Below are 12,217 nucleotides of genomic sequence, written 5' to 3' on the forward strand. Positions count from 1 at the left end.
GTGACCCAGAAATCTTTGACTAGGAGCAGCTGCTAGTAGTCAATACATGCGAAAAGCCTTAAACTTGTGGACCTGGGACAAGACACAGAAATGCAAAGATGCCTCCCAGGAATGTATAGTTTTCTACTATATAGTTGGCAAGCATATTATTAATACAACAGAGAAAGGCGGTGGCCATAAATTTCTCACAAGCAAGGAACAGTAAAAGAAAATTATTGCATAGTATACTTCAAGAATGTAAAGGCCATTCTGTTCATTTATTGTCCTGAATATACTGCTTACTTTTTAGAAATTTGTATATAATATTTAAAAATATACTAATGCATTTATTGGTTCACTTATGCCATAGGTCTTTTCCTCTTACAGATTTTCAGTCACGAACTTAATACTGGAGATTAGGGAGACACCGCAATACACTAATTTATAGTAGATGGTGTTTTCTCTTTCTCCCTTAGAAAGGCATGCTAGGCTTATTATTAGAGAAAAGCGACAAGACACCTTTTGCTCAAGATTTTTCAGTAGAAAATACATTTTGACTTGAACAGGGTTTTAGTGGCAACTTGATAATAGATGATTTTAGGAGTTTGCTGAATTATGTCATGATTGTACTGAGAAGTGCTATGTGGTCATATCAAACTGTGACACACTTTGCATAGTGAGTGCTCATGCCCTGCTTGCTCTCCAGGAGAATGACGCAGGCACTTTGGACACAGTGGGCGCCGTAGTGGTGGACCACGAAGGCAACGTTGCTGCTGCTGTCTCCAGTGGAGGCTTGGCCTTGAAGCATCCAGGGAGAGTTGGACAGGTAAGTCATTACGGGGTTTTTAAAAGAGCTTTTTCAATTTAAAAACATGGTTTTTAAAAGAGCTTTTTCTAGCTCACCATTTTTTTAAGCCAGTAGAAACATTTTTTCTTTAGGAAAAAAAAATATTACTGTGCGTGTTTGTGTGTGTGTGTGTGTGTGTGTGTTGTTTACATTTATGTAATAAAAATAATCAAGTACCTTTTCTAGATTCTAAAAAAAAAAACCCAAAACCTTTCTCATAGTAAGAGTTCTTTTTGATCTTTACAATTAGTAACACTGTGTTTTGTTACTTCCAACAGGCTGGGTATTGGGTATTTAGTAGACAATCAAAAAATAGGAGTTGATACTCATTTTCTTTCTTTTTAAAAATTATTTATTTATTTATTCATGAGACACAGAGAGAAAGAGAGGCAGAGACACAGGCAGAGGGAGAAGCAGGCTCCATGCAGGGAGCCTGACATGGGACTTAATTCTGGGTCTCCAGGATCAGGCCCTGGGCTGAAGGCAGTGCTAAACCGCTGAGCCACCCGGGCTGCCTCTCATTTTCTCTCTTTGCAAATGAGACTTTTCTTTTCTTTTCTTTTCTTTTCTTTTCTTTTCTTTTCTTTTCTTTTCTTTTCTTTTCTTTTCTTTCTTTTCTTTCTTTTCTTTTCCTTTCCTTTCCTTTTCTTTTCTTTTCTTTCTTTCTTTTCTTTTTTTCTTTCTTTTCTTTTCTTTCTTTCTTTCTTTCTTTCTTTCTTTCTCTCTCTCTCTCTCTCTTCTTCTTTCTTCTTTCTTTCTTTCTTTCTTTCTTTCTTTCTTTCTTTCTTTCTTTCTTTCTTCTTTCTTTTTCTTTTTTTCTTTCTTTCAAGACATGCTCAGTCAGCCTTCCTCTGAGTTCCTGATGAGGACCGGGGCAAATGTTGTACACTCTATACAAGAATCTTGGGGTGGCTGGGCCAAGACTCCTACAATGTCATTCTCTGTAGGAGTAAGCACTACCTGATTATATCATTGCTTGCTTTTTAGGTGGGAAATGATTTTAGAGTTACATTGTGTATTTCCTCTATTGGAGGAACAGTAAAATTTTAATCCTCTAGATCCCTCTTCTGATTAAGCATTTTAGCTATTTTATAGACTAACCAGTATTTCAGGTCACCAACACATAATACCACGTAAGAAATCGGATTTATATGTAACTGTTTTATTCCCGTTTCATTTGTGCATCTTCTTTACCATTCCTCCTTCCCCCATCTCCAAACTTTAGTTCTATACTGAGAATGATGTTTCACAATCCATTTGATTTACTAAGCTTTCTGAGCATAAACCAATTTATACATTATTTATGGGCTTAATATTTGTTGAGTGAACTAATGACTCATGGAGTCTGTTAAAGTAGTTGCAAGGGTTGTGCCTAAGCTCAGTACTTGGATCTCATGTTACATGCAGAGCACTGCTTGGCATACTCTATATGGATACTTTGTCCATCACATTTAAAGAAGAGTAGGTATCACAGTTGCTTTGGACATGGTGGTTAATGAATACTTGGAGCAGAGTGATCTGATTTATGGAGGGACATCTTTGGAAAGCTCCAAATGATATTCCCTGATCTGCCCTTTATAGTGTACAAGCCTCTTATAATCCTGTGGGGGGATGGGGTAGAGAAGAATAATTAATTTTGTGCTACTCTTTGCCTACCGTACAAAGGGGATTTATGGGGAATGATTACTCAACATGTGTACAATGCTTTGAACTCATTATAAAAAGCTTTTGTCTGGTCATGGTGTTTTTCCACATTATAAAGCCCTGTGTATTTGTCAAGTTTGGAATAAGAACCAAGCTTGGCATATCAGATTTGGATGCCTTGGTGGAGAAGGAGAGAGAAAAGCCAGCATAGTTGCCTTCATTGCATTGTAATTCCCATGACTTTCTCACTGTTTTTTGTTTGTTTTGGTTAGCAAAATAGCAGCAACAGAACCAAGGATAGTTCTGGACGATGTTAGCAGGATATTAAATGAGCAGTCTTAAAAAAAAAAAAAAATGAGCAGTCTTGAAGCCATTCTGCCACTACACATGGGACTGTCCTGGAAAAAGAAATACTTCTATAAAACTTAAATGTATTGATTTGCCTCACTTAGCTAGTTTATGAAGACATAGTTTGTGAGAGTTGAACATCAGCAAAGGGTGTGGTGGATAGAAGTAAAGGTACCTAATAGGAAAATATGTTTGCTTAATTGGATGATATTGCATGGATGGAGAAGATGTAATAAGCCTGGAAATATGTAAGCATCAGATGACAGTAAGAAAGCATTCTTCTTGACAATCAGGAGGGAAGGAAACAAAATATACAAGCAAAGTATTGAAAAAATGACTTAAAAATATGCTGAAATGGGGATCCCTGGGTGGCGCAGCGGTTTGGCGCCTGCCTTTGGCCCAGGGCGCGATCCTGGAGACCCGGGATCGAATCCCACGTCGGGCTCCCGGTGCATGGAGCCTGCTTCTCCCTCTGCCTGTGTCTCTGCCTCTATCTCTCTCTCTGTGACTATCATAAAAAAAAAAAAAAAAAAAAAATGCTTAAATGAGATGCTAAATGAGATGCTAAAATAAATACATTTTAAATGCACAAGTGAATTATTTAAAAGTCTTAGCATATTACCCTGCTCTAGATATATTATGATAACTGTTCAGATGGTAAAATGGCTATTTGAATTAGAACTTATTTGCTTGGCTTACCAACGATAGTTAAAATTTACAAATAGGAGAGGTGAAGGGAATTATTATATTCCATTCTCCCTCCACCCCCAATAGAGCCCCACACAAATAGGCAATAGAGTTTAGTGGTTAAGAGTGTGAATTTTGGATTCAGGTGAACCTTTATTCTAATCTCACCTCCCCACTTAGCATTTCCTTACTGTAAACAAGTTGTTTAAGCTCCACTTTCCACAATTGTAAAATGAGTATATGTGACTATCTTACAAAGCTCTGGAAGATTAAATGATGTAATACATTAAAATTGCTTGTCACAGTCCCTCATAGCTATATATTAGCTGTAACTACTGTTTATTAATCTCTTGCTTATGTGCAGCAAGTATGTTCATTCATGTGATCTTATAACAACATTATGAGGCAGGGGGTTTTGTTATGCTCATTTTACAAGGGAAAACCAGTCCCAAAGAAGATTAAATAACAACAACAATAATAATATTTATATGACCTATTGTTACTGAATGTTAATACCTTTATTAAATGTTAATGAGATTTTACTACTGGAAAGAAGGATGCTTGTTTTTGTTTTTTAAGGCCTTCTTAAGGTTGTTATCGTTTTTAAAAAAAGATTTATTTATTTATTTTAGAGAGAGAATAGGGGGCAGAGAGAGAGAGAGACAAGCAGACTCCTAGCTGAGCATGGAGCCTGATGTGGGGCTCGATTTCACGATCCTGAAATCATGTCCTGAGCCGAAATCAACAGTCGGATGTTTAACCGGCTGTGCCACTCAGGTGCCCCAAGCTTGTTACGTTTTATCCAAAAAAGTAATAGGAGAGAGACAGTCTCTGAATCTTTCTTTTATTTGACCTGTCACTGTCTGAACTCCATTGATTTCAGAAGATTAAAAAGGAAGACAATTTTAAGTCATGAAATTGAGGGGAAGTAGCATAAAGGGATTTTGTTTAGAGAGAAGAAACAAAGACTAAGTGTTCTTTTCTTTAAAAAAAAAAAATGACCTCTTTTACATTTCTAAGAGATGTCCTTGTGACTCTATTTGCTATTTTTGGGTGCAGGCTCCTGGGTCAAGATAATTGTGGGGAATGGAGTCAGGCTCCCGGTGCATGGAGCCTGCTTCTCCCTCTGCCTGTGTCTCTGCCTCTCTCTCTCTCTCTGTGTGTGACTATAATAATAATAATAATAAAAAAAGATAATTGTGGGGAATGGAAAGGACAGTAGACTAATGTCCAGGGTTTTCAGTGAAGGAAGAATAGGCTGTTCCCCTCAGGTCAAATGTCTTCTGAGGCTTTGGCTCACTTAGCACCTGTCCCAGGTAGTACCAATTGAATGGCTTATTCCACAAGTTTGCTAGTTTTGTTCTGAAATCCATGTGCTGAATCCCTTCTGTAGGGCCTTCAGTTCCCACTCTGACCCAATAGTCTTGTGTATTTTAGAAGCATGGTGTTTCAAAGGCTATAATAGATTTTCTCCTGTTTACCATATTGGGAATGTTGTATTGAATTCTTGGTTCTACTTTTAAGAAGGCTTTGTCAGTGATAGCTAGGGATGGCAACTATGGATCACATGAACATGGGAGACTTCATCTCCAATTATCTTGGATTTTGGAATATTTCTCAAGGAGGGTGATTAGGGGAGTAGAGGGTGTGGGTGTATCTCAAAGTCTTAAGGAGTAGTTCTAGGATTCTCTGAGTGAGGAAGGAGTACTCAGGGCACTTGGATAGCTGTTTTGAAAAATTTAGAGAACTTCAGCAGGGAGGGTAAAGTAATTCCAGAGAGCAGAACCAGGATTAGTTGGTAGAAGTTATATTAAATCAGATATTCCTTAAAGCAATCTAAGGAAGAACTTTTCACCAAAAGCAAGTGTCCAAAAGGGGAATACATTCCCACATGAGTATGGAGGTTCTTGGTATCAGAAGTGCCTGGAATGTTTCATGGAAATTCCTGCTCTGGGTACAATATTGAAGCAAATGAGTTCTGAAGTCCTCATAAAAAAGAATGGAATATTGAAGAAAGCTAGTCTGTCTGGTCACCATTCCCAGTCTTCGCTTCTTCCCCAAGTCCTTACAAGTGAGCTCCTAGAAAAAAACAGTTACTATTTTATGGGAATACCTTTTTTCTTCACCAGTCATAAGTCATACTGAATACTCAATGTATTACAGCATGTCTTCTTTTTCTTTTTTTTTTAACTCAAAAATATGTTTAGAGATCTTTTTGTATTAGTTCCTAAAAGTCTTTTAAAAATTTAAATATTTATATTGAACGTCTGCAATGAATTCCACATATTGCTAGGCCAGTGTTTAGCCATTTATTTACTGATGGTCATCTGTGCTTTCAGTTTTCCATTCTCACCAAACTTGTGGTAATGAGCATTCTTGAGCAGGCTTTCTTGTATTTCTTTATGCTAGCTATCAAAGCAGCTAATTCTGCTTCTAACTAAGGACTAGAAGAGTTATCAGTTTCATTTCCTTTCCCAAAGGCAGAGAAGTCATTGTGGATATTGAAGAGATGAATCCAGACATTCTGGGGGGCATTATTAAAAACAAAATAGGAATGATTGTTACATTCTTTTACAAAACTATAGTAATTTGTGTTATTGGTGGTTTCAGACATATAAATCTGTTCTACCACCTCATAAAGTGACTAGCTTGAATTGACCTTTTTGGCTCCTTTCTTTATATCTGGCCAAATCCGGCACAGTGGTAAGCATATACTCGGCCCTTTGGTAATAACTGTTAGCAGTTCCTGTTGTGCCACTTACAGAGAGCGTGGCAAAAGCCTTTCTAGACAGGATTTGTTAGAGTATGCCAGGAGGACCACGTGCATCCCAGGCCCCTTGGGGCCCTGATAATAATGCCATTTACTTGGTGTAACCATTTACTTGGGCAACCTGAGACCACTGAATCAGAAGTATTGGGGAACCACAGTCTTATCACCAAGCTTCTCTAGCAGTTTGATATATACCTAGTTTGAGCACTATTTTAAGGCAGCCACAATGATTTTAAGGAGGTAGAAGAGAAGAATTTGTCAGAACTAGCTGACAAACCACTTGGGGAAAGGTTGTTCAAGGAAGAAAAAAACTATTGTTGATGGAAGTCGAAGAAACTTTCTTTTGCTATTTTCTGAAAAATTTTAGATTAATACAGTAGTTGAAAATATAGTTTAAATACTGTTAGGACCATTGTTTGGGAGGTCTTACGCAGCCTCTGGTATTATTTCCCAGTTGATATGAATTGTTATTAAACCAGTCTTTATTAGATAGGTATGATTTTGTCTTCTGTTGAAAGCAAGTAATTACATATAATATTTTTGAAATACACTGTATATCTATTTTTTATTTTCCCAGGCTGCTCTTTATGGATGTGGATGCTGGGCTGAAAATACTGGAGCTCATAATCCCTACTCCACAGCTGTGAGTACCTCAGGTATTTGCTGCTTTCATGACCATTTTTCATAACTGCAACATTGTAGGTCACTTAATGATTGAAAGTATTTTTATGTAAATGCTATGCTGAGACACTGTATAGACAAGAGCATTTATGTATGAAAGGTCTTTGATATGTGGGAGCTTTTAAGGATTCTTTCACAGTGTAAATATCCCAGTGTAAATGTTTTGCTAACATTTCATTACAACTCTGTAGTTAATTATAACAGTTATATTTTTAATGTTTCTTTTTCTCTAGTGACTCATGATAGTTCCAAACTTAGATCACAAAAGATACAAAAGTAACAAGGTATTTCAAAACCTAAGATAATATTTTGAATAATATGTTGGTATAAAATATAAAGTGTATTTCAAAATGTGTGTACATATACATGTATTTAAACATTTTATTTATTTATTTGGGAAAGACAGCAAGAAAGTGCATGCACACAAGCCAGAGGAGGGGCAGAAGGAGAGGGAGAAGCAGATTCCCCAATGTTCAAGGAGCCCAACGAGGGGCTTTATCCTAGGACCGTGAGATCGGGACTTGAGCTGAAGTCAGATGGTTAACAGATTGAGCCACCCAGGTGCCCTCAAAATGTGTATTTTATGACATCTTCCCCTCTACACTTTTTTTTCCCCTCTACACTTTTAATTAAATATAGGCCCTCTTTTTATATCTGTGTTAGAAGTCATTATCATTTAGAAATTGTATGTAGTGTTTGTGTATGTGTGTGGAGGGTGGGAGTTTAATGGGTAGAATGGTTGTTGTCTAGATCCAGGTTTTCATATGCTTGTGCCAGTTGTACTTGAAGCCTTTTCTCTCAATGTGGTAATATGCATGGTTGACAAAATAATATTGGTTCATCCCCTTTGCTGTGTTATCTCTCAAGTTATAGTCCTAGGCTTTCTCCTCCATATCCTCAGGCCTTATCAGGAGGATGGATATGGCTGCCTTTCCTTCTTTTCTTCAGTTTCTTGCCACATTGGTTTCTGTATCGTCATACACACTACCCAGTCCAACCCAGCCCTCTTTTCCTGCTTACTCTTGACTCTGTGATCCCTGATACAGGTAGCTCTATGCTTTTGTAGCATAGATCATGGAACTCTCTTGGTTTGTCCTGCTTCTCTGACCTACTCCATCCTGACTCTCTTCACAGACTCTTCCCATTGCTATCAGCTCTAGATTTGGGCGTCTCTTGGTTTTTCTTCATTTTACTCTATATGCTTTCTCTTGGTGATTTGGTATTATTGCTGTTCTTCTGATTTCAGCAGTTATCTCTTAGGATATTTGCTTCCATGTCTATCTCTCCTGGACCTTTCTCTGGAGGTCTACATGAGTCTTCTTTTCTTTTTTTTTTTTTTTAAAGATTTTTTATTTATTTATTCATGATAGTCACACAGAGAGAGAGAGAGAGGCAGAGACATAGGCAGAGGGAGAAGCAGGCTCCATGCAGGGAGCCTGATGTGGGATTCGATCCCGGGTCTCCAGGATCGCGCCCTGGGCCAAAGGCAGGCGCCAAACCGCTGCGCCACCCAGGGATCCCTGAGTCTTTTTTTCTGATTTCCTGTTGGACATGTCCCTCTGGGTGTCATCTGTGCACATTAGATTCAGAAGGCTCAATGAAATGCCTTGTTCATTAATCACATCCCTTAGCCACCAAATTTCTCATATGTTCCCCCTCTCTTTTCTTGCCATCGCTATCCTATTCTTTGTTCAAACTTGAAATCTTGGTACCATTTTCAGGTTTGTTGCTTCTGTCCATTTCCTTGCATCAGTGGAAAAATAATTGTGTGTCACTGATCTATCAGGTGAAGTCCAAACACGAATTAATGTTGAACCTTAACCATACTAATATAATTGGCAAAAAATTGATTTTAATTCTTTCAATTTTGAAGAGATGAGTATAATATGAGTTAATTTTTTAAGAGATTCTATTTATTTATTTATTTATTTAGAGAGAGAGCATAAGTAAGTAGGGGGAGGAACAAAGGGGGTGGGACAAGCAGACTCTGCATTGAGCACAGAGCCCGCCATGACCCTGAGATCACCACCTGAGTCAGACACTTAACCACCTGAGTCAGACACTTAACCGACTGAGGCACCCAGATGCCCCAATATGAGTTAATTTTTAATTTAATATTGATAGCACATGAAAATTTCTATGCATAATATTTAGGAATTAGCTTGTGTACATAATTAAGTATGACCCTATGTCTATAGAAAATTGTGGTATTTGAGCCAACTAAAGTCTAAAAAAGATAATTCATTGTTTCATTTTTATTTTCCAAAAGACGTATTAGTGTCATATGTGGTGTATTGACTTTATTTTTGGTCTATATGTTATTCATTGAGTTGATTACAATTGTTTAAGTGTTATTCTCATATCTAGATGTTTGGAGACTTGGATTCTTCTTTAAGGTGAAATCCTGAAAGCCTGCCTGACTTTGTCACTTTGGAAAGGAAATTCATTCTCTTTGGGATTGTCCACCTCTTTCCTTTTTTTTCAACTGGTAATGTGGAAGTTGGAATAGGAATACATTTCATCAATTTAATTATATTAAGTACAATGCCAGTGGGTGGGTAAAGCTAAAATTGTAAAATTAAGGTCTTTTTCCCTTCTCCTTGGATATTTCCTCCTTTGCACATCTTGCATTAGCTGAAAATAGTTTCACATGACTAAAGATAACTTTAGGTTCCTGTTCATGACATCCAGTGCAGCTTTTGAGCTTGAATGCCCAGTTTGTCCTGTTGTATCCTTCTGAAGTTTAAGGACTAACTGTCATCAGCCCTCATAACTTGAGAATAATAGAGCAAGTTTTTAGTTCCTTCCATCCCAGGGACTTTGTGTGATTTGCTTCAGTCTTATTTCTCCTGGGGCTCTTGCTATGAGGTTGACAATGGAAACACATAGCAGAGTTGGGTGACCAAGTCAGAAGAAAGGTGGTGCACACAGAATTTTGCAATTGTTTGGCCAAAATAAAACTGGTGCCTTAAGCTGTTGTAGAAAATTTAGAGACCTAGCCTACATTTTAGGCTTATAGTTCTTGGAAGGTGATAATTGAAAGGCAGAGGGAAGATAGTTATGGTCAGGGTAGGGCTCTCCCAAGGCCAGACAGGCAATTTGATCATTAACCTGAGGGATAAACTCTAGCATCTTGTTGTCATCGTTGGGTGCGGAGGAATGAATGGGGAATGGGGAAGAGTAGTGTGGCAGGAATTGGCCATGGAAACTCTGACTAATATTCTGGCATCATGGAAATTTGTCTAGCTAGGAAGGCAGCAGAGTAGACACCTGGGTTCTTGTGCAGACTCACTCACTGGCTGAGACATTGTCACAGGGTTATTTGTAGAGCAGGAATACCTGCTATTAATATTAATCTAAAAATTAATCTGTTAATACCTTAATATCTGTGGGTATTGAATAAGTTGACATATGGAAGGCACTTAGCATACTTCTTGGCTTAGATTAGTAGTTCAGTACTTAACTGTGTATCGTTGAATCTAAGTCACGATCTTTTATAAGACAAACTATTATTTAAAAAAATATTGGTTGATTCATATTTTTTATTGTAGTAAGAGTACAATATGAAATCTATTTTCTTAACAAATTTTTTAATGTATAATACAGTATTTTTAACTTTAGGCACAATACTGTACAACATATCCCCTGAACTTATTCATCTTGCATTTCTGAAACTTTATGAATTTTTTTATTTTTGGAGAGGGAGGGGAGGAGGTGGGCACAGGGAGAGGGAGAGAAAGAATCTTAAGCAGACTCCATGCCTAGTGTGGAACCAGATATGGGGCTTGATCTCACAACCCTGAGATCATGACCTGAGTGAAACTCAAGAGTCGGATGCTTAGCTGACTGAGCCACCATGTGCCCTGAAGCTTCATGAATTTTTAGTAACAACTCCCCATTTTTTCCTTCCTCCAGTACCTAGCAATCACCATTCTACTCTTCTGTGAGTTTGACTATTTTAAGTGCCTTATATAAGTGGAATCATGCAGTATCTATCCTTCTGTGACTGGCTTATCTCACTTTGTATAATGTCTTCAAGGATTATCCATGTTGTTGTATGTGGAAGGATTTTCATTGTTAAAGTTGAATAATATTCCATTATATATATATACCACATTTTCTTTATCCATTTATCTGTTGATACATGTCAGCCATTATTAATAATGATGATGTGAACATGGAGGTGCTGATATCTCTTCAAGATCTTGATTTCCAGTTCTTTTGGATAAGTATCCACAGGTGGATTTGGTGGATCATATCATAGTCCTATTTTTAAGTTTTTGAGAAACCTCCATACTGTTGTCCATAGCAGCTGCACCATTTTGCTTTCTCATGACTGTGTACAAGGGTTTGAACATTTCTACAGTCTCACCAACCTTTATTATCTCTTGTCCTTTTAATACTAGCCATTCCAATAGATATGAGGTGATGTCTCATTGTGATTTTGATTTGCACTTCCCTGATGATTAATGAGATTGAGCACCTTTTTTATGGACCTGGTGGCCATTTGTATGTCTTTGGAGAAATGTCTGTTCAAGTCCTTTGCTGATGTATTAATCTTACTATTTGTTTTTTTGTTATTGAGTTTTAAGAGTTTCTCATATCTTTTGGATATTACCACCTTATCAGATATATGGTTCATAGATATTTTCTCCTATTGTATAGATTGCTTTTTTATTTTGTTGATTGTTTCTTTTTCTGTGCAGAAGCCTTTAGTTTGACTTAATCCCACTTACCTATATTTGCTTTTGTTGTCTATATGATTAGTGTCATATCCAAGAATATAACCCATATAAGATACATATACCAAGAGTGGGGAGAAGACTGTCAATTATAGAATGACAGACTTCTTTCTCATCACTTAACACATGGTTGTTGCTTTACAAGAAAATAAAGAATTTGGGGATTTTCCTCTGAAAGTCCTCAAGAAATATTTGCTGCACTGATAACAATGTCATGTTCCATTGCTATTTGCATGCCTTCCTATGTTTCATAATTTTTGTTTCAATCCTATATCATACTGTAATCCTTTTGAACATAGGGTAAATGACAAACTCAAAACTTGTAGTTCTAACATGGCACATAACTCAATGGAAGGGTCAGCAACTGGAACAGCTTACCTACTTCTAGAGGCAGTGGTAGCTATCTATGTCACAGCTGCAGCTTGGAGAGCAGCACAGGAGGATGCCATCAGTTATAATGTATGTACTGATTTCAGAAAATATTCAATGTGGAAAAAATACTTTAGAATTGATAAACTA

General features: G+C 37.3%; 2 protein-coding genes across 8 annotated transcripts in view; one reads left to right on the plus strand and one right to left on the minus strand.

Annotated features, from left to right (window-relative positions):
- NDUFAF5 (NADH:ubiquinone oxidoreductase complex assembly factor 5) overlaps nt 1–12,217 on the minus strand; it is a 424,603-nt gene that overhangs the window by 296,801 nt on the left and 115,585 nt on the right. The window lies entirely within an intron of this gene.
- Nucleotides 1–12,217, plus strand: part of TASP1 (taspase 1) — a 315,133-nt gene that overhangs the window by 105,134 nt on the left and 197,782 nt on the right. For 6 of the 7 annotated variants that reach the window (XR_007405535.1, XM_035705799.2, XM_049100433.1 and 3 more), the window contains 2 exons: nt 686–805; nt 6,853–6,931. Coding sequence is in view for 5 of the 7 variants with exons in the window: in XM_035705799.2 (XP_035561692.2) it covers nt 686–805; nt 6,853–6,931 (199 nt within the window). In the remaining 2 variants the exon portion in view is untranslated. The remainder of the gene's footprint in view (nt 1–685; nt 806–6,852; nt 6,932–12,217) is intronic. The other variant, XR_007405536.1, reaches the window with a different exon arrangement.

This window comes from Canis lupus, chromosome 24 (genome assembly GCF_003254725.2).
Source record: "Canis lupus dingo isolate Sandy chromosome 24, ASM325472v2, whole genome shotgun sequence".
Lineage (NCBI taxonomy): Eukaryota > Metazoa > Chordata > Mammalia > Carnivora > Canidae > Canis > Canis lupus.